The sequence below is a fragment of the Botryllus schlosseri genome, chromosome 2 (genome assembly GCF_051294905.1).
Source record: "Botryllus schlosseri isolate E-star chromosome 2, Bs_hap1, whole genome shotgun sequence".
NCBI classification, from domain to species: domain Eukaryota; kingdom Metazoa; phylum Chordata; class Ascidiacea; order Stolidobranchia; family Styelidae; genus Botryllus; species Botryllus schlosseri.
Genome location: NC_137237.1, coordinates 22481085 through 22507734, shown reverse-complemented (window position 1 = coordinate 22507734; position 26650 = coordinate 22481085). Strand labels below are relative to the sequence as shown.

The 26650-nt window shown below is 39.8% G+C and overlaps 1 protein-coding gene and 1 long non-coding RNA gene across 4 annotated transcripts; both read right to left on the bottom strand.

Annotated features, from left to right (window-relative positions):
• Positions 1 to 603: 603 nt before the first annotated feature.
• LOC145434187 (organic solute transporter subunit alpha-like) lies at positions 604 to 8881 on the bottom strand. Of its 2 annotated transcripts, none has more exons than XM_080311517.1 (10): positions 8721 to 8881; positions 7413 to 7517; positions 7191 to 7345; positions 6490 to 6563; positions 6272 to 6427; positions 6085 to 6196; positions 3406 to 3523; positions 3216 to 3341; positions 1516 to 1652; positions 604 to 1445 (listed from the first exon to the last, which is right to left on the bottom strand). In XM_080311517.1, exons 2-10 carry the CDS (start codon positions 7513 to 7515, stop codon positions 1407 to 1409), a joined length of 1020 nt encoding a protein of 339 aa, XP_080167643.1. In that variant the 5' UTR covers positions 7516 to 7517; positions 8721 to 8881; the 3' UTR covers positions 604 to 1406. The 2 variants fall into 2 exon arrangements, with proteins under 2 accessions (XP_080167643.1, XP_080167642.1); XM_080311516.1 differs by having other exon boundaries at positions 604 to 1461; positions 8721 to 8880.
• Positions 8882 to 13589: 4708 nt separating this feature from the next.
• LOC145434192 (uncharacterized) lies at positions 13590 to 16727 on the bottom strand. 2 transcript variants are annotated; one of them, XR_013913289.1, is made up of 2 exons: positions 16596 to 16727; positions 13590 to 14754 (listed from the first exon to the last, which is right to left on the bottom strand). It is a non-coding gene; the product is annotated as an uncharacterized LOC145434192 (long non-coding RNA). The 2 variants fall into 2 exon arrangements; XR_013913290.1 differs by having other exon boundaries at positions 13590 to 14709; positions 16596 to 16725.
• Between the last annotated feature and the right edge of the window lie 9923 nt (positions 16728 to 26650).

Here is a 26650-nt window from a genome sequence, read left to right as displayed (position 1 = left end):
TTGTTTCTGGTAGGCCTATGTTTGGGCGAATCCAATATCTTCCCACTATACCGTAACTGCTGATGAGATGTCGAGAAATAACAACATGCAACAAAAGGTGCTAAAAACAATTTGCCTACCCAAAGATGCAGCACAGCATTAATAACTTCCCTAAATTTTCGTGGACACCCCCAGCATCAACTCTACCGATGAATTCGATCACATGGACTAAGAAACGATAAATATTTGATGGTAATATGTGAGAATTTACTAATAATAATGACGAAATTCACTCAAGAGCATGAAAACTTTTTCGCGCTTCGCGCGACTGGAACACGAGTCCCTGTGCTTATTCATAACATGACTAATCACGATTTGTCTGTTGTCCATGTTAGCGTTGTACTGACGTAGAGTTATCAAAACGAGTCCGTTTAACAGCGTTGCCTATTTTAATCTAGATATAGAAGTCATGCGGCCCGCGGCCTCGACGAATTTTGAAAAGTGGCCCGCGAACCGTTTTGAGTTGGTGACCCCTGCTCTATACGATATAATTTTTGAACACGGCAATTTGCTCTCTATCTTTCTGGCTGTTTGACAGAGCAACGACAGAAGCACAACGTACGATTACACTATAGCAATTGAAAGTTTATGCAAAAGGTCACAACGGAACTTGACATGTGTATATATATTTTATAGCCAATATTAGCTACATAAAACATTAAAACATTAAGCCATATCAGTATATATGGACGAGTATTCGAACATTCAACAACAGACAAGTGAAAGTGACAAGTAAGCTGCAATAGACACGGTGAAAAAGAATTGACAAATGCAATAGGGGACTCAAATACTGTATACTTCGCTTATTAATTACAACGCGCATGAATTGAAAATGAAATGAGGTTGAGCAAATGTGAGTAAGGCACCGCTGGAAATCGGAGTTTGATTCCACTTCAAACTTCTTCGAAAGTTATAGTATCATAATCTTGAGTGATTCTTTCATATCTCCAAGCACGTTGTTGCCCGAATGTTCTTTCAGTGACAATACTTTTAGGCAGTGGAGTGTTGCGTGCGGGGATCCAGCGGACTGGCACGCGTAACATTGTGACGCCATCACTATTATAAGGTCAAACGAAACAGTTACGTTCATTACGGGTCGTTCGGACGACCAGATCTTTCGACAACACAACAGTCTCTATGATCAATCCTTCGGGATACAAACGACGCGAGTGACGATGGCACCCCGACAGTCTGTTGTCAACATCGGTTTTGCTCAGTAGCGGTGTCTCGGTAGGCTTTCAACTCCACCGATGAATAAGAGGATGAGTTGCTAGCGCTTCTGGAGGACGATGGTGCGTATTTGTTTGATTGACGATCGGAATTAAAGATTGCCGTTCCTTTACCGGGCAAGGACAAGCAGCCAGAAGCTATGGAGTCGAATTCGTCTGCTGGCATTGCAGTAGATCCTGCGGTACATGCAACCTGTGCCAATATTGATAAATCCAAAGTCCCTTATCCTTATTCATTGGCTTATACCTTCGTTTCGACGATTGGGTCTTCTATGTCACGCGGCTCAGGGACTGGCAGCAATCCTTTTTCGGAAAACCTGAACGCGAACCTCGCAGCGATACTTAACAGAAACAGCTCGGCAGGAAACATGTAAAGATGAACCACTGTCAACATAAGTTGGATTTTTGATTACTTTGTCATGTTATATATATGATACCTAGTGTATATTTATGGATTATTGAGGCATTTTAGGTAGAAAGCATTACCGTGGGAAGGTCTAATTAAATGGAAAATGATTCTCCTTGAAGCAAGCGTTTGGAACTCATCCCAATGTTCAGTGTTTCTATTTATACCAGGGGTTCTCAACCTGGGGGCGCGCCCCCCTTGGAGGGGCGTGAAACATCTGAAGGGGGGCGCGAAGAAGCGGTCACCTGAAAAACTTTTTCGCGCTCCGCGCGATTTACCTCCTATACACGCATGTTTCTCTCTATATAGACCCAATTTCATATATTTTTATTCTCTCATCAACATTCATCACCGTCCATACCACCAATCAATCTGTTGGGGTTGCTAGCATCCCAGTTAGATTGTGTGATATGACGATAAGGGGGGCGCGAAATTTTTCACTATCAAAAAGGGTGGCGTGTCTAAAAAAAGGTTGAAAACCACTGATTTATACGAACTGCTGATGGCCTACTTTCAGGGTTGTAACCAAGTCACAAGGTTTTGAGTCACAAGTCAATCTCACTTTTATAGTTTTGACTCGAGTCGAGTCGAGTCATTTTCAATTCACCACCGAGTCAACTCCCAGTCCAAGTCAGCGAGCAGAGGGTCAAGTCCGAGTCCTGGTATTATGACTCGAGTCCGAGTCCATATACATCATTGTGTTGACTGCTCAGTTTCCAGTTAAAGTATTGTGAAACCAACTTTTTATAACTCTGTTTGCTGATATCGAATGGTTCGCATTTATAATATACTAATTTTTCTCGCAGTTTCTGGTTGCATTTTCAAGTACCAGCATAGTATTGATAGACTAAATGCCAATAATGTAGTTACGTTACTATTCTTCGAAATTACAATGAAATGTCGGCCTTGGTCATCTGAGTCTCGAGTCATATGACTTGGTTCGAGTCATGCGCAATGACTCAATTCCAAGTCGAGTCAATACACAGATTGAAAAAATGACTCAAGTCAAGTCGAGTCATCAGAAAATCGTGACTCGAGTCGGACTCGAGCCGAGTCATGACTCGAGTCATTACAACCCGGCCTACTTCCACTGCGTATATGCACTGTCTGTATTGTGATACATGGCCCGAGTTCAGTAGGCCATGGGTGATCACTGATCAGTGAGCATTCCCTCTCATCTTTCACGATGTCGTCAACAATGATTGGATGCAATGATCGTTGCAGTCAATTTTCGTGTTCTTTTCAAATATGCTCAAGAATGATATAGCTATAGCTACCGTCATGCGTTAATCACAGTTAAAATGGGGACAATTTTCGTCCGTGTTTAGTGATCGAAAAAAGAATTTAATATAAAGTACTGCGGTATCCAGCAATCTCGGCAGCAACGGCAGTATGCATGAAATGAAACACTGTTGCATGAAAATCTTCGTGGTCCAGTTTGACAGGAAACTATACACATCTCTCTACGTGGGGCCAACGAATATCGTAGTTACCCGCTTTATATCATTACAATTGAACCGCACCATTTTTACAATACTTACTGAACGCTGGTCTTGGATTTTGGTATGGAAATCCACACGGCATCGCCTGGAATCTGTCCAACAGAAGCATGATGACCATTTGTACTGTATTCACGGCGAGAATCAACTGAACCGATATGAATTTAACTGCAAGGAAACGTATTTTTCGTTGTTAAGGCATCCATAATTGTGCAAAAGATGTATAACATACGTCGTATGCGGAAGTATCTCAATGCACCCTCTGATGCCTTATTGATCATCACAAATCCGTACACTGCGACAAACGACGCGAGAGGAACGCTGAGGTTGAGGATCGTCAATAAGATGGACTGAAAATATTATGATGTATTATGAAGTGCGTGATGCTTGATGTATCAAGTGTTTTGTTTCGCATTTCCGCGGAATAAACTGCACGAAGAAAGAATTTGGGACTTCGACACCGTAGATGGTCGTATTAGTGTATCTCTATAGTGACAAACCGAATAATCTTTCACAGTCAATCGGTACAGTAAGACATGGGGTAATCGTGATTAGTAATCGTAATCGATTACGACGATTACAGCATTTTCAAGTAATTGCAATCGCAATCGATTACATTCGAAAAAAGTCCGAAATCATCGTAATCGATTACTTCACATATCTAATCGACTTCTTTATAAAAGAACGATTACTTTTTACTTCTGCAAGGACTATATGACATAAACTGAACGTACATATGTGAACAAGTGATTGTGCGATGTATATCAGGTTATTGACAGCAGAAACTCCACGTCTCATTATTACATCACAAGTATTAGCTTTTCTCGTAGATGCGTAACGAATTATGAACACGTAGTATCTAGATCAGTGGTTCTTAACTGGTGTTTTACTGTTCTCTCTGGATGTGAGGACCACTGAGCTATATAAGGACGCAGGAAAAATACAATATAGGTCCCAGGACACACACTGAACTCATACATATGCTTTTTGGTGACACGCCCGAATGCAGATTAGCGTAAGTATTTCCCAAGTTAATAAAGATTAAGAACCACTGAAACAGATATTCGATGTAGTAGTATGATTTAAAGAACCACCGCCATGCCTCATATCAGGTCAGCAATACACACCAGACACCCCTGCCTCGCAGGAAGATAATAATCACCAGCACTCCGCCGGTAACGTAATTATTGATGTTTGGTTAATGGTTATGCTTAACGCAGTTTGAACGTTTCTGCTTGCTGAGGAGTATCTACGCCGGGCAAAGGTTTACAATTTCGTACTCATCAAATAAGACATGACGGCCTCCAATCGAAGCATCATCTGACCATCAACCATACTCTTAAACATCATTTTAGAGTGGGTTGTAACTAGAATGAAAATTGTCCGCTATGAAGTTGGGTAACTGATTGAGACATAACAAGCTAATGACGTCACATTTAAAAGAAATTTTTTCTCTCATGAAGCCGTCTCATCACAATCGTTATATAATATGTTATTAACTTATGTTGTCTTACAATGTGTGATCAAGGCTCAAGTATAGCCTACCAAGCACAAAAATGAATGTAATCGTGAGTAATCGTGATTACTTTTCCATTGTAATCGTAACAGTAATCGACTACTTCGAGATTTTGCTGTAATCGTAATCGCAATCGCGTCATTCACAAGTAATCGTAATCGCACTCGATTATAATGAGGAAGTAATTACTAGGGCAAGTTCTTGTTGCAGTTAAATCCGCGGAAAGTTGCATTTTTTTATTTATTTTTGACAAAAGTTGCAAAAATTGCACTAAAAGACCACATTTTGCTCGGTTGACTAAAAAAAAGGTCAATTTACCGGCTCAGCTCCCGAAATACCCGTACTTCGGTGCTGATTTACGGTGTTTCAGTAGAATTTGGCTGCGTATTTCACCAAAACCGAAAATACTTTCATGAAAAATCGAAAAAGTTGCAAATGTTGCATAGAGTTGCATTTATAAAATGGACAAAAGCTGCAAAAAGTTACACTATAAGATTCCTTCAAACAGCTTAAAACAACATTCTACATATCTTACGAGTATTTAGGAAGCTGTCGGAAGCTGTAGAACAAAGTTGCAAAAGTTGCAAAAACTTGCCCTAGTAATCACCCGATGTCTTTTCGGAAACACGAAGGGAAAGGTTTAGATTTTCTTATCTGTAAAGCTTGAGGAACACGCTCGTTTGCGGTGAATATGAACTCCTTTAAATCACTATAGACCTGGCGCAGCGGTAAAACTTCAAAACAAATGTTGCGCATTGGTGAACCTTTAAAAATCAAATCAAAGTTTACCCGAAATTTAATGACGTGACGACAGATGTATAGAATTCAAAAGTAAAATTGGAAATTTCATTTAATGCTGATTTTTTATATTATATATTTGTAATGTCTTATTGAAGTTTCTGCGAGAAGCTAGCGAGGTCAGTTAAAACCACTAACCAGACTTGCACAAACTACTGAACTTTCAAAAAGGGTAAAAATGATAGGTCAAATTCCACGAAACAATATAAATGTAATCGTGAATAATCGTGATTACTCTCCCATGTGATCCTAATATACTACATAGGGATTTTCTGTTATTGTAATCGTATTCGTAATCGCGCGATTCAAGAGAAATCGTAATCGCAATCGGTTGCAATGATGCAAAAATCGCCCCATGGCCGCACAGTACACTCCAGAAACAAAACATTGATAAATTCACGGCACAGCTTCCCCAGTCATCGCTAAGATAGTTCTATATTGCATGCATTGTGACGTCACTATTAAATATCAACTTGCCATACTCTTAACCAGAATTTTTCAATAGATATAGTTTCCAATTATTAGTAGACCTCAAAAGTATGGCGAGGAGATGTATGTTCGATTTCCATATAAAAGCTTAAGTTACATAAAGCTTACCAAATTCGTTTCTTCCAAATCTTCGTTCCACAGTACGGTCAAGATAAAGAAGACGACTGGTTGATATATTGTCACTGGATATATTAGATACTGCATTATCTTGATACTGCGCCTGTAGGAATATGTAACATTGAACTAAATAGCACCTTGTACCAATCAGAATCAGCTATGTTTGGTGCACACTTACACATTCATTTTTACTTTCGGCAAGCAGCACCACATGATGCAAGGAAACGGATTCGGTGGGATGACAATTTCATTGGTGATCTCCGCCATTTTTTTCTTGCCGCCGTAGTAATGCAGTGTTAAAGCGAAATACTCTTTCATGCATAAGGCATTGTAGCTGAAAAAGTTATTACGTTAGCCGGTACGCTTTCAATAAGCATTTCTGAATTTTTAACTCACAAAGAAATGAGAATCTGTATGGTCGGCGATGAACGAGGAAAGAAAAGTCCAATCACGCACAATCCAGATATAACCTTGGGGAACAAAAGAATGGCGAATTCGCAATTTACAGAGTTTATTCTGTTCGGGGATTTCAATCAGCGATCTTGACGAATACAAAGCGATAAGCACGTGAGTTCCGACGAGCAATATTTGATTTGGTTCCACGTCAAGTTTAAGTTCCGTTCAATTTTCTTTTATTATTCCGAGTGCGTCTTTGGTAATTTCGATGGTAAGACTCAATGAACTTGTGGCAATCATCACATACTGCTAAAATAGTCACCTCGATGTGAGACTCATATTAGTGATATCACTGATATGAACTACTTAGGGTACCGAACAATTTACAACGGTACAAATATTTATATAATATGAACAGACGTGAAACGCTTTCTTACGTCACTTTTGACATGGAAAATCCCCGTAATATATTATATAAACTGGATTTCATACATACTTGACAGTTGACATGCAGATTGTACAAGGCGTTGGGAGTTGTCGTGACGAAATGTCACTTGCCATGTTTTGAGAGAACAAGTATTTCTTGATAAATGTATACTGTCGTGAAGTTTGGATTTATTATTTCAGCGGTAATGTCAATTTGGAATTTTGTAACATGGTCTGGAAAGTGTTTGTCTGGCGTGCTGTTATAGAATATTCACCGGAAATCCTGATAATATCCACAGTTTGTGTTGAGTCCTTCTCCAATGCTCTGTCGTTTTAATAAAGAAGATTGCTTCCTCGACGTACACGATTGCCATAATTACAAACAAAACCACTGGCACCATCATATAGACAAACGCTCCGGCGCCAATATCTGGAAATTCAAAATATTGTTCCGAGTTCTGCAGAGTCGAAGGAAAAGGTATATTTCGTTACATTACCGTTCAACTGCTGAATTACTTCACTGGAACTTGGCGCCCTGTCTGTCGGACTAAATATACAAGAGTTCGGAGGCAGTGCGGCTGTGGTAGTCTCGTTATCCATCTCTAAAACATTCGAGACCAAGTCATAACTTGTAGTACATTGAGGGATTGGTTACTCCATAGAGTCCTAGACGATATCGCTAATATGCCCTACCATTTGACATTTCATCGATTCATATTTCAGGCAGTTTCAAATTAAGCAACATTGCTGAATCCTGAAGGCATGCATACAGACTGATATTGTTTTATTGATTTCAAACTAAATAATTTCACATTGATATCATCCTTTTAGTACTTCGAGATAACCATCTACTTCCAAAGCGTATGCACTCACTATATTCACACGTTTTACTTCTTATAATGGAATATTATTCTAATAAACGGACTAATGGCGATGGCGATTTGTAATACCTCTTTTCAATACGGCAAAGCCATCAACGACTGCTGAAACCTCGCAGAGACCCGTCCATTGTCGGCTGGTCAAAAGGTACTTTTGGCAAACATGCTTCTATAGGAATTTTAACTACAGATCAAATAGTTTATGAGCAAAATCGGAATTGAGTCACGACATATCTACCGATCTTAATAGATTTTGATAACGCAACTGCTGTTTTTGACAAAGAATTGCTCAGAGTTCACCGTCTCTGCGAACCAATATGCTATTTGTTGGCATGCAGGTTCTGAACGGCAGGGAGACTAAAACGGAGTAGCCTAATACACGCGGCTCTGTGGAACTAAAACTTTGTTCGATCGGATACTTTTCATGTCTACAGTATAGTTAAACTTTGTTAAAAAAAAAATTGAATCTGTCATTCTGAACGTATGACTTCAAAATTGTAACTAAGAAGATAATTGTATAGGTGTCCATGTCCTTATTCCGACGTCCGTATTGTCCCTGCCCGCACATAGCGTCAGAATCGTCTTGTCTAATCGCCATAGTGGTCTTCGTTCGCCAGTATAAAGTTATTATATAAATTCATCAAAAACGGTTGCCGAATCATTTAATCTAGCGGCAGGTAGTCGCGACGCTTTGAGATAGGACATGCATTTCATGGCAACGTTTAAATTTCCTTGGTACAGGTGATGTTATAGCATATAAGGACGCCATGCCAAACACAGCATGGTGAAGTGAATTGATGCCATTCCTACACATATAGAATTTTCCTCGATAAACCTTGTTTGGTACATACTCGAAGCACTGCAACGACAATTCAGCTGGGAGATACTGTCAGCGCTTACATTGCCACTACCATAAAAATGTCTTACCGCTTTGAAGTTACAAGTAATATCCAGGTATATCTGAATCGCAAGTTTACTCGAGAGGGTTGCACGGATAACTTCTCAATATCACTAGTCAAATCGGTTTTTATCCTCACAGACGAAGCATAAAAATTCCTTTGCAAATTCACACCTTTTGAACTACCTGTATATATACGTACACTGAACCTTTTTTACTGATGACAAATCTCTTTCAAAGTATTTGCCAAACTTTCTTTACAGAAACAAACAAAGATATGCCTTTCAACTTTTACCATTCGGTTGCTTTTATGTCAGTCCCGGTGCGATGTGTAACAAACTTTTATATTCGTTTATACAATGAAAAGGCAATGATTTTTGTTTTTCTACTAATAAGATTTCCGAACAGCTTAGTAATTCCCAGAAAACCATCCCATGCTTCGAAAAGCTACATAAATTCCCAAATGACGAACATATGACTCTCTCGAATGACCCGAAGTGCATGTGCAAAGTTTAATAAGATTTTTATTCCAAAAGATCAGAAATTAACTCGTAGCTACTTAAGTGGTGATTTCATTCGCTTCATCTGTACGAATGACAACAAACACAACGAAACTCTACAAAACAGATACTTCTCCACGGTGATGTATAATGTGACGCCATGAACGTCGTGTGTCAGAGGGTTGACTGTTTTGTACGGCGTGTAAAGTACCCGACAAAAAGCTTTACATGACATGCCGCACTTGGTTGTCTTGAATACATTTCGAGCATTTACAAACACAACTCATGGGCGATAATTGAAAGAGGTGTCTCGATAAAGTTTGCCGTCGTGTTTGACTAGCAGTAATTAACTGAATGAAGAACTTCAAATGTACTTGTACGTAGTCGCGTCGATCGCGGCCACTGGCCAGTCATCCTCTGTAGCCACCTGATTACAAAAACGAATCTGGAACGTAAGATTGTTAAAATTGCTCGTGCGTACTGTCAACACATGAGCGTGGTCGCTAAATTGTGTAGTCTTTATGGCAAGGCAGCGGTAAGATGATTCCACAAATCCAAATAGAAATTGACTTATACTCTGATTATGAGCTTGATGCGGATTCTTTGAACGTTACCAATAAAAAGTGTCTGATGTAATGTGCAGCGCGTTAAAATTCCATTCTCCTTGTTAGAATTCGTTGCTACGTAATGAAATCGCATTAACAGTGTTTTTGTTGTGAATCGAAAATCAGGCAGTTACTTAACGGTCGACGACCTAACCTCTATCCTAACGCACCGTCCCTTTCATCTTTTTGGGCACATTGTTCGACATTAAAGCGGTACCATTTCACGACTATTATACTTCAGATGACATTGCGAAAGTTGGATTAAATCCGATCAGTACCGACCAAACATCGTAAACTTTAATCTGAATTCACGCCTTTACATAGTAGCCCGATAGACACCCTGTTTGCCTTAGAACGGAATTCCATATTCCATAGTTGAAGTGCTGTAGTTATATATGCGTACCAGCTGATAGATAGATTATGTGCTGGTCTTCGATGACACGGTTTTACAAGGTCGGTAATATTTCAGACACGCCAACGATGAATGTTGTCGGATTAGGCGTTAGCTTACCGCACGCAGTGGTATTCGGCGGCCTGGGTTGGAATCGCCAAATAGTCCTTAACGTCGAACACCGCCAATATCGCATAAAGGTCGACTAGTACAAAACGAGAAGCGGCCGAAGATTTGTGCGGTCGCCTGTTTTGAGGTATACCCAAGATATCGTTTGATGCATTTAATTTTGCGGGTCTTTTCATACATTCGATTTGATACCTATGGCAACCAACAGTGACGGACATCTAGAATAGTATTGCGAAGGATTGATAACCCGTGATGATGCTACGCCTTCCCAAGATTGTCAGGGTAGCAAGTATCAAATAGAAGAAGTAGAAGTAGGTCCATAATTATGACAGGACGGCGCAATCTAGCTAACAGCATCTCAAATCTCACCATGTGTTTGCAAAGCTTTGTTTTTGCATAATGGAGTCGAAGTTTGCAGTAGAATTTGAAGACCCATTGATCTATTTAGACTTGATTGCCTCGTTAGGACGTCACACATCAGCTATGTGCTGTTGTGCTTGTAAATTATTTTCATTTTGACCGAAGACTTCTTTGTAGAATGTGCGGCTTTGTGTATTGAATTATTTGAACAAGGCAATATAGTTGTTCACGTGTCACGGTCTAAAATGTTGATATCAATGGTAAGCATGTTCGAACACGAAAGGAGGATTTAAATAGGATTGGTCATTTGTTATTGTCTTTTTTATTTTCGCAGACCAGTATATATATGAGATCGTCGCAGGTGAAATCGTGCGTATGTTTGTTTATGGTCGGAGAGAAAAGCTGCATGTATGACGGCTGCCATATGTGAAAAGTTAAACAAATATGCAGCATAATATTCCTACACTCGTAAACAGACAGCAATATTGCATCAGTTTACATCTGATTTAATAAAGTGACCGGTTGCACATGACATATCGAACGTACGTGTTCGGCTCATGCGTATTTCTCATTCATCGTCCACAATAAATTGATAGATTAAGCGGATTGACCGCGTTATATATTTATTGGGAGAATCTGAACATAGCCCGAGGAACATTACATTTGGGTTAACAGTCTTAACACGATTCTTTTCTTCATCTCATTCTGAATCTTGAATGTCGCCACGCATAAGTGAGATTATGACGCCGCTTCGTCGCGTAGAATTGATACGAGGGGATCAGATTCCGCACACTACACCAAGGTCTCTCCGACTGGGGTCGATGATGGTAAAACAATTTCACAAAAAGCACTGCACTATTGAATGTTCAATTTTGAGCATTTACATACGCGCTGATCGTAATCGTAGTTGTAATATCGACATATTAGTTTGATTGATCGGTCATAATGATATGGATTGTTGACAATGAATATTGCCGTTTGAATACAAACAGTTATCCGGAATATAGCAATATTTTATGTAAAGTGGTTCGCCGCAATTGTTCCTGAATTTTTAATTACGTAGTGCACATAGTCTTACTATTATTGCGAAATGACTTGAGAAAAAATTCCTTGCGGTGAGAGAGTTGTCTGGTGTGAATATGAATGTCAATTACCCAACGGGCGAAGTTTAACGCATAAACGCGCGATTGACGCTGAATGTGTCCTGTGTGACCGCCTTTACTACCAGAAAGGGTCCTGAATAGCCAAGTAGAGCAATCACAAACAGCTCACCAAGCCATCAAGTTAGAGATATCGCCCGACGGCTTTGCTAATGTCGGGAAGAACCATGGTAACATTGTATGTTAGATGATTTAAAAAATCGCAATATATATTATTGTAATAATAACGTTGAAACAGGCATGACGAATATAGCCTGTCATTAATTTATGAATTTACCTTATAATCGAAATGGAGGGGATGTCAACCTACAATTTCCTTTGGTATGGGCCTATTCATCTCCTTGATGCTGAGTTGGACAACTAGAAGATTTTCAGTTATTTCAAATTAGATTAGAATTAGAATTAGAGCTATACATTATCTAAATTGGATTAGAATTAGAAGTAGAGCTACACTACTTTTCCCGAACAAGACAAGAATTAGAATTAAAGCTACACAATTTCCAAATTAGATTATAGAAGTACAGAATTCGCAAAACCTTGGAAATTGAATGGAATTGTGAATGACAAAGAAACACAGCAAAAATCAAGTTCGGTTCATATCAAATCGCAGTGCATTCCTATAAGCAAGAGAATGGCTAACGCCTGTACACCAAGTTTGGCTCGTTTTGCACTGTTCCAGGGGTAACCAACAAGAGGCCCACGAGGTCATATTTCGCGGCCCACGATCTGATTTCTGATTTTGGGAGAACGCAAAGTAAAGAATTTTGAAATGCTGAAATTTATTTTGGTTTCAAATAATTTCAATTGATGTTTTCAAAATAAGGTATTCGCCCGTGCCCAACAACATTATTCCTCATTAGCTGAAAGGGTTCCGGCGAAACGAACAGCATTTCATCGATTTAGAGTCAGATGATATGAATGAGCATGTTGCCCAGACGCTGTCAAGATACCAAGACGCTTAGAAAACGGCGTAGGGCTTCTCCACAAGATCAATCTTTAGGATGAGATAGTCTTTCAGCTAGTAACATGTCTGACTAGCCCCTATATCGATTCATTGGTCAATGAAAAGCGTTGCCAGGTATCGTGCGCAGCTCATAGTTCAAAATAAAGTGAAGTTTATGATCAGGATATTCCTTGTATTAATAAAATATTTCTTCTTTTGTGGTAACCATGCCACAACAAAAACGTGGTTGCTCAACTGTGTCGACAATTTTGTCTCGATATTGCATTCACTACGAAATTTGAAAAGTGCGCCGCGACCCGTTTTGAGTTGGCGACCCCTGCACCATACAGTTCTCCCGCAAGCAATGCGATGCGGCTTAGCACAGGATTTCTCAACGCGAGAGGGATATTCTTTTTAACTCGCTCTAGAATGCCACGGACAAAGAGAAGTATATAACATTTCACAAACTAATTAGATTAGAATTAGATTACTGGCATTTCGTTCTAATTTAGGGAAGTTAGACAACTAGAATTATCTAGTTGTCCAAGTTTGCCTGTATGTATATATTTGCTGAAATTATCACATCCCAATACCAGATTTTATCACCTCATATTCCTACTTCAACTCAGCCCTTGCAACTCCGTAAAATTTCGATCTATAGTTCAAATATCGGTATCGATTCCAAGTTCGTGCAAATGCTGTAGCTGTAGAAAACGGATGGTATACGAAAAGGTTCTTTGGCACAGCGTCATTTCTCGGCTCTTGTATATCTGCAAAATATATCTTCGCTGCTAATGTAGAAAGGCAATATGATGAAGCAAATACCTGTATTCGTAAAGTAGATATTTCATGACCGTGAAACATAGGTGATATTGTCCAATTGGTGCTACTATGAAACTGGTAAAGTATACCTACAAGCTAGAACCTATATGTATCCATTGCTCTTTTTTACCTGACATAGTTCAAAAAGTAACGAAAGAAATTTTATTTCAAATATCGTTGAAGTATATAAAAGTGGAAGCACAGCATAAAATCTACATCGCATGTGAGTATGAGACGATGAGACATCCATAATGTGTTTTATAAAATTTCACAAACTCTGAAATAATAAAAATTAACAATTCGTATAAGGCAATTATACATTATAGATGAATCATTAACCATGAATCACACTCTCGCACCAACTACACTTGGATTTCAACTGAGAGAACTGTCATGCCTGTTTCAAATACCCGAAGAAAAGTAGCGTATCTGAAAACACAAACCGCGGCATTCCAAAGTACTATCACGTGCATTCGTGAATGTCGCATTATAAGTCATGCTTAACTTATCTTTTTAAATATTCGAATATATTGCATACGCCACTAACGCATGCGGCAAGGATGGAACTCGACTGATGGTGAGAGAAATGAAAATCTACTTGAGTAGGCCTACCAATAAACGACAGATATACTACATACCGCCTCTATAAAAACAACGCATGCGTCGCTGATGTTAGTGGAAAACGCACACTGACGCCAATTGAACTCTTGCCAAAATCGAAACTTATTTAGTTCCATTAATTCCCGATTGTATATGCAAATGATGGAAATTGTATTCCATTCGAGATCGTTAATAGAATTTGTCTCTGCAGGAAAACACGAAAAGGCGATATTTTCTGATGAACGGCATGAAGAGGAAAATCACGATACACGACCGGATAGTCATCTATATAGTCTATCCCGTCTATATAGAGCACGACATCAGCGTTAAGATATACAGAACATAATTGGACAGTATAAGAATACAGAAAGTAACAGATCAGTAGACACATGACATAAAACAAGCTAAAGCGCCGTAGTACCAATAACACATATCACAGACCAAATAATTGGTAATTGTCAATAGTCCATCGAAGAATGTTCAAATCCGTTTAACATTCGCTCTGGAACTGCAACGGGCATGTTATTCCAAATGATCTGACTGGATACTGTAACTGAAGTAGTAAGGTTTCAAGTAACCGTTGAGGTCTCTAGTTAAAACTTGTAAGAACACAGTTTTTACACAGTAGACAAGGGGATTGAAAACACAGTACTGTGTGCAGTTGTCGCAATCACATGGTCCCTACGAAATTATGCGTATCCATTATCCATGAACTAATATTGTTCATGCGACCATGTCGACCTGTGGATTTCTGGAATACAAGAATACAATTATGAAATTTTTGATACAACAACTGCACAACACAAATCAAAATCGAACTAAAAAATCAAAATCAAACCAAGCTTCAAAAATGAGGAATCAATCTGGTAGATATATAGCAGTATCAATAATTTCATTCATATCCGACATGGTACTATTTTCAATTAGCTGTCGACAAATACGGCGCCGAGCCAAGCCTGTAGCAATAGCTGCACGCCTTGCTATCACGAAAGTCACAGTTTCATCTATACATCATGCTAATCGATGAGATGGAATAGGTTGTGATCTGAAAGAGCTATAACATCCACGTCGATAAGTTTTTGTTGGCAGACAGTAAGAGTATTTATCGTCACCAGCATTGGTTATGAAGTGATCCAGTCGTGTGTGTAACAATGGATTTAACAGAAAATGTAGATCCCGGGGGTAGGATGGTGTTGGAATATTGCTATTCTTGGAGATTGACTAGACTAGGTTGTTCTCAGTTGTTACAGTCACACAAATTCCGTAGATAGAAATAGGACACCAGGAACACCACATAAATTGCCAATTTTGCGAACTGCGCATTGTGGCTCAAATTCATAATTGTTGGCGTATCTCGGCATATAAAATAGATAGGCCTCCTAGCCACTGGCAGGGATACGTGGTAGATATGGTGTGACGCCCTGAAGAGTTCTGGTTCGTGTCAACACGAACTTTAATGAAACGTTCTCTGTAAACACAAACGTGAACATATGATGTCACAAGTCTCATTCCAAACTCCACGGGCGGATATCATGAAGTTAGCTCGTCCGGGAGAACGCTAGTCTGATTTAAAACTGTTTATCGTGGCGACCTACTTCGCTGGATTAAAAGTCTCACCAGACGACTCGGGACAACGATCGCGCGAATTGTTATCCAAATTTATGCGCCATGACTAACAGTTTTTACTCCAGCGATAGCTTTCTTGCGAATAAGCTTTATGCTCTCCGCCCTATAATACGACCGTATGCAATAAGGTAGAAATGCCTACAATAATTGAGGTCGTCAGTTGCAGTTTTCTACAACATAATAGTTTCATCGTGATGATCGAAGTGAGATCATAATACCATGAACCATAAATTTCTGTTAACCCTACCTACGCTCATGTAAGTACTGTACTTGCACAACGTACACTGTACGGTGCACGTCAAACTGTATACGATCACACCGATTTGTGTGGTTAGTTTAGTCAGATTGATAGGTATTGCAATTTTGGTTTCGTTCATTGAATTAAGAGACCGTAGCTGCTTGTTTCAGCATCTCCTATCTGTTCGTTACACCGCATTGTGTGTCGTGTATCGCATTGTATGTGTCTTGAGCGGTTAATAATATAAAATCTGACGATTACGATGACGACGATTCCCAACCCAGACCTGTAGCGGTACTCATAGAATTTTATAGGGCAGAGAGAAATGTTACACCTCGCTGTACGGCCTGCACCTATCTTGCGGTTCGCTCTTCCGCCTGTTTCCCTGCCACTTTTAGGACACTTCTATTTGAATGTAGCATTTTGGGACTGTGATCTAAGATGGTGCTGTTCAGTTGTGGACTCCCTTTTATGTATGTAATGAGATCAGGAAGACATAGGGATATTTAACTATCTAATACTTCGATTACCGTCCTTCAAAATCTGCAATAGCCGAATGAAGCGGATCAAAGTATGAAAATATTGTAGTGATTTTTCCGACGTGACGCCATTCCTTTTCCTATTCTTAGGTCGAAATAATCCAATATATGCGTCTTCGTAAGTCTAAAATGAAGAATTCATTGCTGGTAATTATATCAATATTCTTCATAATTTCAACGGAGGCACTTTTGTGCTACGAAGGTATCGCAGTGTTTCAAAATGACGTTTCCATCAGCAAGCAAGAATCGCAGTCCGAGTGCCCGAATGATCAACCGAATATCTGCGTAACTGCAGCCATTTCATTATCGATAGCAGATCGTCCTGGTGAGTATCTGATATCAATAGCCTAAAGAAAACATGCAATGTGCGTAGTGATATTATTTATGGCTCTGTGATCATAATGGAATTGATTTGGATGACCATTCCGGGTTTTTCCATATTTAAAACTCGTCTTCGACTCCATGATAGGCCAATTGCTATAGATGTCGCTTGCGTTTAAATTGCCATTTTGTCATTCCAACATGTATAATGAGGTTTATATGCCGCTAAACGGATAATGAAAATAAAAACTATTCTCATACATTACACCGGTCATGCTATATGATTTGCTAGCACCGAGAGAATAGGCGTACGTCGATATGATGTCGGTTGCAAGGAACTTCCAATGATTTCCTCGAAGATGTAGCTCCATCTGGCGGTCGGATGAGGCTTACAGTATACTTGGCCTACATTCTACAATATAGACTACAAAATCGCAGTGGCGGAGTAACAAATGAAAAATGAAATATTTCGTAAATGCGTTAATGTACATTGCATATAAAGTATAATTAAGCAAAATTATTCAACTATTAATTTAGTTACCATAGCTCATTTGGCATATCCGGCTTGTTCGGTAATTGCATAATACCGAGCTTAGTTCCTAACGGGAAATGTTTCTGTGTGTGTCTGTCCAGGGTCGCGATGAAATGGCTCGTAACCTACGGTTGCCATACGTCCGGATTTTCTCGGATATGTCCTGAATTTCAGAGTTCAAACTGCGGGGTGAAATGCTAATGGTTAAATGCAGGACTGTGGAGTCGGTTAATTTTAGCACCGACTCCAACTCCCACTTCGACTCCACATATTTTCAATGGGCCGACTCGGACTCCGACTCCTGAGTCTTTAAAAATACCGACTCCGACTCCGACTCCAATCCCGACGATTACAGTGACGGTTAAATGACTATCAGCAGGGCCGTAACAGCACTTCGTCAGGCCCCCCCCCCCAAAAAAAAAACTTTGGTCATGGGCCCCCCAGAGGGTTATAGGCTGAACTTCTGGGGGGCTTCGCCCCCAAGGCCCCCCTCCGGCGATTCCCTGTTTACCGCTATATATCTTTTCGTTGGGAGTTTGTTTGTTGAATCAACTTTTGTGGCCTAAGCGCGCGAAGCGCGGAAAATTTCTGGAATTAATGATTGAATCGGTCAGTATGATCAGGAATTGCATATATATCGTTATCAATTTTTATCTTCTCTCTGCTCACGTAATCAGATTTGCCGGTAGAGCTGAGTGAGGTGTGTTTGAAAAGGTAGGACCACGCAATAATAATTAAACATTTTCGGGCGTATACCCGTTGGCTGGAACGAAACAGTACCTCGTCAGGCCCCCAAGAACATGGATCATGGGCTCCCATAGGGTGATAAAACGGCCTCCCATCACCTTGTTCGTGTTTGTCGCGAAATCATCTGTACTCGCGAAGCGCGAAAATTTTCGATAATTTATGATAAAATTGGTCAATCAGATCGGCGATTGCATATATATTATGCTATCAATTTAATGTCCTCTCTACTCACGTAACTAGATTTACCGGTAGAGCTGAGTGAAGTGTCTTGAAAACGGGAGGGCCCGTAAATAATAACTAAACATATTCGGGAGGGCGGACACGTTGATATGACTTTGTTACATGATGTTATTTCGTGACTTCCAGTCTGCTATATCCAAAAATATAGAATCGCCCAAACGTAGGCTTCTAAACTAAGAGACGCACGCGATTTCAAATTGGTATTTCTTCACTGGCATAAAATTTTTCCCAGCGGGATGGTATTTGTCTTGTGAGGTTCAGATTGCAAAGACAGGAACATTCGGCGCCAGTCATGTAGGCGCCTATGGACAATTAAACCTATATGTATTTTGTATATATAACGAAGTCTTCGGTCAGCATAAGGGCACAGACCTTTTCGGTCAAGGTTTTCTCGCTGCCGATCGTTCTGGGACACTTCTTGGAGCAGTGTTGGGATGACTGGAGTCATGACTTGACTCGAGTCGGACTCGAGTAACTTTCTTCGTATGACTTGACTTGACTCGAGTCACTTTGTAAAAATGACTTGACTTGACTTGACTCGACGCTTCAAAAATGCAGATTGACTCGTGACTCGAATCAAAATTTACGAGTCAATTTCATGTCATCAAGTAATCGATGTCGACTAAATCGCCATATCTTGTATGAGTTCGGATTGTTAACCGATCCATCAATGATTGTGCGAGTTTTACCTAGTATCCATTGTTACATCACTAATTAATTGATCGTTGACGCAGATATTGGAGCTTCTAGCTTACGTTGTCGTAAACTTGCTCACCTCAACCAGCCCTCTTGCGTGCTTTAAATCGAACGAATATCATTCATACGTTTATAATTGTATATCATGAATATAAATGTGGGTAGGGTATTGCTCCATATCATTTTATTGAATTTTCTGATACTTCATATGCTATCCTATATTTCGGCTGATAATTATAGATCAGGGGTGGGCACTGGGCAGAGCTGCTTCACGCACCAGCCGCATATCAAAGATCATTGCCTTAAAAGAGTATCAACACAAAAATTTATATATACTAATTTAATTCGTCATAATGAAATGTAGGGTGCAGTGTTGGGGTCAAGTCACTACCTTCGAGTCACGAGTCATTTCGAGTCATTGCAGATTTTGACTCGAACCAAGTCAAGTCAATCGATTTTCGAAGGTGACTCGAGTCAAGTCAAGTCACTTGATTTTTGGAGGTGACTCGAGTCAAGTCGAGTCAAGTCAAGTCAAGTCACGAGTCAAGTCACAATTCAAGTCAAGTGGCCTTTTCGGCGTATGAGGCATGCTTACGTCATTGTATACTGCTAGCTGTCTGAAATACATATTGCGTGGTTATTGATTCTGAACCGATGAACGAATATAGAGTCAAATATACAAGCAAGAAGACGCTGTATCGCTCACATATACCTAGAAATGCTAAACTACGTAAGTAATTACATAGCCTCAGTTTAGTTACCAGCCAAAATAGAGAATATAGAGAAGCGAATTAAAAAGATGCAATGCATTACTAATTAACAAATTGATATGACCATATTCGAGCGTGCGCCAATGGTTGAGGACTATATGAACTATATTCGAATTCAATTTCAATAAAACAAGAGGTTTGGTTAATGTATAAGAACTGAGAAGAGAAATATCCATTTTGCGTAAGCTGTATGCTGCGATCACTTCATTTGTGGTCAATTTATTTGTGAGAGAACAATGGAGGTTCAGTAAAACGCCCGATCATTGAATGATTGGTCGCTTTCACAGGTTACACCAGCAGGATAGAGTGATTTCATCGACATCGATTGCTTGATGACTTGAAATTGACTCGTGAATTTTGCTCCGAGTCACGAGTCAATCCGCATTTCTGATACGCCGAGTCAAGTCAAGTCAAGTCATTTTAGCAAAGTGACTCGAGTCAAGTCAAGTCATACGAAAAAGGTGACTCGAGTCATCCCAACACCGGTAGGGTATCGAAAGAAGTTTATTATTGTGTGGTATAAGACGCTGCATCTCCATCTAGGCTTCAAGGTGTTTGAAATCGGACTGATAGTGCGGAGCTCATTAATCATAATACTTTGGGTAAATTGGTGTTTGGTTTCGTAATGACGTTTCAATTCTAGCTTTGTGATTATTGGGCGAATCTTGACGGAAAAGGCACCGCACAGTGGCTTACGTTCATTATCACTGAATGCACATTGCACACTCATTGTAGAGCCGCAATCAAAGACTCAAATAGCAGCATGCGTCTCGCGAGTCGCAGTTTTCTCGCCCCTATTATAGACTGAAGCTATACCGCTGTACTTGCGCAGTTTGGCAGTTCTACGTATGCATGAGCGATAGAGCGCCATCTTGCGTGCATAATCAACTCTTTATTCGTTCCTTGATTCAGAATAAATGGGGACTCCATCTGTATTCAAAACAGTTAGCAAAATGCAATGACCTTGAATCATACATCGTACTTTGAAAATTCAACTTGACTCGACTAGTGACTTGACTCGTGACTTGAATTGACTCGACTTGACTCGAGTCACCTCCAAAAATCGGGTGACTTGACTTGACTCGAGTCACGAGAAAATCGAGTGACTTGACTTGACTCGTGTAAAAATCTGCAATGACTCGAGATGACTCGAAGGTAGTGACTTGATCCCAACACTGTCTTGGAGTCGCATGTTATATGGCCTAAAACTTGATTGTATTTCTTGGTGAGTCGTGGCGCGGTAATGGCCCAATAGCCAATGATAAAGATAAATAGCAGCTTGAATTTTGAAAAAATTGCATAAATTTTCAAAAAATACTCTATGATTTATGCTAATTCACGAAATAATTTTGGGCCTCCTTCGAGCTCGCCCCCCCCCAATTGGGTGGTTTGGGGTGCGGCAGTTACGGTGCTGACTATCATATAACCATTAAACATATGCAAACATATGAATAACAATGGCATGCAAAATTGTTTCATTGTGGCACAGCTCGAATTATTCACTATGCATGAAGTATTGCCTTTCTAAATTTCCTTCATTTTTTCATATTTCATCAGTTTTCGTAACATGGACTCTCTAATAACCTAATATGTATGAATAATTCGAACATGACATGCATCCCTTTCTGTATAATTAAAATGTAGATAAAACAATCGAAGTGTTGCTCTTGTGTATGATTCAGCCACTAATACAGAGATGCATCGTACTAATTTTCTCATTACACACTGTACTGCAGGGGTGTCAAACTCGAATTGTGTCGCGTGCCGGATTCAAACCCTCTTATGGCTCGCGGGCCGGACCATTCAAATGATTGAAATTCCATACCCTTGTTTTTTGCTTGAATACTAAATTATTAGGCCTACACAATTATATATTACATTATAACTAAGGCGATTTTTATACCAAAAAAACGGAAGATTTTGACCTAAAAAATCTAAATTTTCATTTACGCACATAATGTTAAAATTATACTTCTTATCTTCATTTCTGGTTGGAACTGTCTGTCCTTACAAAGTAGATTGGCCTGAAAAAACGTTTTTGGCTCAAAAACTGACAAATTTTTACATGAAAAAACTAGTATTTTAACGAAATCTGGCCCTATGAAGAATTCCAGTAGTTACATTACGTATTATGGTGGAAATAATTGAAATTTGTTGTAGTACAACGAAAGATGCTTTCCTACATTCTCGGGTAGAATGTGTCTGTCCTTACTAAGTATCTTGCCCAGAATGGAGAAAGAACGTTCAACAGCAGCAGTTGTTGACTGACAACACTGAAGTTGTGTGCACACTGCTGGTGACACACCGTGTTGCTTCATTCTGACAATGTTGTCTATATCACAATTTTTCAGCTTGCGCTTCTTGATATAAGAACCATGCAATGTCCAAGCAGTATTGCTTCAGTGAGGATATTGCGTTACGTTGACGATAAAACCATGTCACTATTTGTTTCATTTGACCGTTTATGATTCACAATGAGCAGCCGATGGGCCGTTTACAACGGTAGGCCTATAAAGTAGGCTACAAGCTGTAAAATATCAAATGATAAATTCACCGACAGTGATAAATCTACGATACAAACAAAATGCAGACGTCAAATTTTTGACAGCGCAATATCTACGATACAAACGAAATGCAGAGGTCAAAACATGTTTGACTTTGTAAACAATTTTGACAAATTTTGACCTAACGCTACAATTTTGACCTAATTTTGACTTTTTTTGACATGTCAAAAAAAATCGCCCTAACACGTTTATTAGCGAACAATGGAATCACCTAAATCAAGTATATGGCTGGTTACATATGGTAATATAAACTGCGAAAAGAGTAGTTTCAAGGACGATATACCTCATCTGTATGCGATGAAGAATACGAGAGATATATTGAAGTTGGCTCATTACTATTATATCGCGATTCTGGCTTCTACGTATGCAGGTTCTGTTAAGTCATAAGCGAAATTGGAAGTGCGTCCACAGATATTTGAATTCTATTTTTGTGTAACAATTATATTCTCCATGTAGCCTGCAAATACCGGTTTCTCACTATGGCGGTTTCAGTGCTGTGAATAACTTCATTTTGGTCCATTTTCCGTAAAACTCTAAATTGAGTGTGCATTTTTTGCATTCTCGGAATTGGACGCAAATGAAGCCTTTTTCTTGCTGATGGTGACTAGAGTGAAACCACAACACCACTGTCGGGTGCTCATAATGGACCTATGAACAATTGCACATATAATCGTCTTTTGCTATCTTGAGGGATAATGTGATGATGAAATTTCGTACAAAAAATCTCAACATTTGTAAGAAATATGCCGGATAATACCGCCATTTTTCAAAATAGCTTCGCGGGCCGGATGAAATGGTCTGGCGGGCCGGATGCGGCCCGCGGGCCGGATGTTTGACACCCCTGCTGTACTGATTACAAGCACACACCCTCACTACTAGTAGCCATTGGTCATAAACGAAATTTAGGAGGTAGTCAAATGGCATATGTCTAGTCTACTTGAACTCAGTCAAGTATTCAAGGACAAGGACTTGCATTCTTTCTAAATCATTTGTTCACCCAAGCAGCTAAACTACACCACAAATATTTTTAATTTTGTCGAGTGGGAAGGAGCGTTTGGTTGTATTTACATCAATATTACAACCAGACGATATATTTGCTCTGTCACAATATCATGGTATAATTCCAAAGATTGCATCAATTTGTGACTGCATCGCGAAGATGCATATTGCTTCATTCTTCCTATATGCAACTGAATTGTATTTTGCAAATAATGTTCAATTCTATATATGTCAGGGGTGGCCAACCTTTTCGGCTAAAGGCTGCATGAGATTTTCGAACCATAGTGCGGGAAACTTGAATGTTGATAACCTTTTTTTAGTCGCCCGATAGCAATGAACCGAATTCAGTAACATTGAAAACAAGACTTATATGACTACGTTTTAAAATTATGTCATGAAAACTCAGTGGGCAACTGTACGGTGTGCGTGCAGTCATGCCCTGGTCACGCGAAGCACGAAATATTTCAAAGGTAATGAATGAATTCGAACAATAAATATATCACTTGCACATATTGGGGGTCGCCTCTGTATAGCAATGGGCTCATTTGGCTAGGAATGTTTTATTTGGCGTTTAGAACATAGCAATATCGACGGTTTCGGTGAACATGGTTCTGTCATTTTACGCTAATGTTTCATCGCCAACGATCTCGCTTCGAGCGCACAAGCAAAGTCCCGTGTTCGACGACACGTTATCTCCTAATTGCGAGTATGGTTGGACTCGATTCCGTAAATTACGCGTATCTAATTTCTAGGAGGGTTTCCAATACTAAATGCAAGAAATGTGACAATAAATCATGCGAAGTGCTATGAAAAATTTAAAGTCAATAAATCTGCTACGGAATATTCTACTTTATGATCATATATGAAGAACTGCGCTGAATGTGGCTGGCCCCTGGTTACGCCGTGCGTCGAAAGTGATGTATTAGTCATCATCAAATTTCACGGTTAGGCTAATCAAATTTTGGTTGGCCTTGCAATTTTACCTGATGTTATATATAATTTCGAGAATTACCTCGCAGGCAACACAAAACCTTCTCGCGGGCCACATTTGGACTGCGGGGCACGGTCTGGCCGCCTCTGATCTGTATCGTTACCAATAACAGTAATTGATAGTACATAATAATCCTATTATTAGTAATTTAAAAGATATCTTTGAAAAGAAATTGTTTACGTGGTGAAGAAGTTGGAGTCGGAGTCGAAGTCGGGGTCATTTTCACTAACTCCGACTCCGACTCCAGTTAGTATTTTTCCCACGACCCAGGCTCCGACTCCATCCACCGCAGTTTTCATGACTCCGACTCCATCAAGCGAAAATTAGCCAAACTCCGACTCCGACTCCACCGACTCCGACTCCGACTCCACATGTTAAATGTCCGGAATGTCGAAGGCTAGAAGGAAGCTCAAAATTAATGCTTCTTGAAATATTTCTTTGCACTGCGCACGATTTAGTGTCGCATATATATTTTTACTATGGGTACCCCCGCCCTCGCAAAAAAATGCACTCAAAAATCTATAGCACTATATCCATCATTTACTGAAAATAGTCTAATTGTAAGAGAACGGTATGTTCCTAGTCTCGGTTAAGACCGTTAGTATGCTATGCTGGTGACGTCATATTTTGTGATTCGATTGTTGATATTCATTATAGAATGTTCTTTTTAATTCACTTTACTAGTTGGTGACGATTACCCCTGACGAGTCCCAGCCGAAAATATTCGGGTTCATTGCAATATGAATACATACTATTCAAATGTATATTGAAGTTCTATACCTCCAATTGAATAGTGTATTCATATGGAAATGAGCCCGAATAATTTCGGCTGACACTCGTCCGGGGCAATCGTCAGCAACTAGTAGAGAATGGAAAAGAACATCGTACATCAACAATCGTATCACAAAAATTGACGTCACCAGCATAGTATTCTGAAGATTACGTTAGGTGTCGGCACAGGGCAATTAACCCGTAGGTAATAATGATTTGCTCTGTCTACTGCCTTGCACTTCTGTCGGACCAGTACTGACCTCAGCTGGTGCAGATTTTGACATCTGCCCTGGGCTGTAACCAAGCGCCGAAACCGGGTCTGCAGGGTACCCCGCGCTCTAAAAACTGGTGTGCAACACAGAAAAAGTTAGAAATGACGATTTGGTGGAGAATTTAGCACCATCACAAGCGTCTAGCGAATTTCTTTCGGGGTTTTCAGCGCAATACGTTAAGTTTAAGTTAATAACACAGGCATATTTCTAGAAGTCATATTTCTGCATTTTTTCACTTTCACGCTGGCCTACCCTAAACAAATACAGGTATATTTTAAAAAGATTGACTTCGTGACAACATATAGACTCTTACCTTTACAGTATTGCTAAGCACGAAAAAATGTATGAGCGAACAGAACAAGGTCTACCTCGATTGCGCAACATTCCTGCCATCACTTCGTAGTTCGCCACAATTCCAACAGCTGCTGAATGCTAGTTCTGACATCAGGTACGTTCAGAATGAATAGCAATATCCGTGGCTTCAATTCCAATATGTTTATCTTTGCCACACAGTTGTGATTTCTCCTACTGTACTACGGACGGTTGCAACTGGGATGTGGCAGGCCGGGATGTAACGGATATAATGACTACAAGCGCTGGGTTCACATTGCTAACACCATACCTTGAACTGTTGCTCTTTGTAACAACTAGTTATATGTTTGTATCAATGTAATCAATCATGAATTTAACCACATCAAGCGCAATGATGATCAGTATGTATCGTAGTGCGATGGCCAGTAGTCTCTTCAAGTGCAATTAATGACTTTAGTAATTCCCTCTCGTGAAAGCTGCACCTTCGAGAGTTATCTTGTTATGTGTGGTCAAGTGGTTGTCCGTCTGAAGCAATGTATGGCTTTTTCCTCTCGGCTTGGACATAGTTCGAACTAGTCACTCATTGTTAAATATGAATGGTTTCCGCTATGCTCGTCAGCTGTTTCGGTAAGTTAATACCTTCTATGCGGGTGCAGTTTGAAACAATTGCGAAGTGAAGTCTCGTGGATGAAAGGGTTATTGATTTTTCTGTACTGCCGTTTCATATTGTTATTGCAGTCATGATTACATTGCAGAGTAAGGGGTCCTTGAATACGCCGAATTTACCATCGCGAAGGAAAGTTATTTGATGCGGCGCGAACGCGCGTTAAG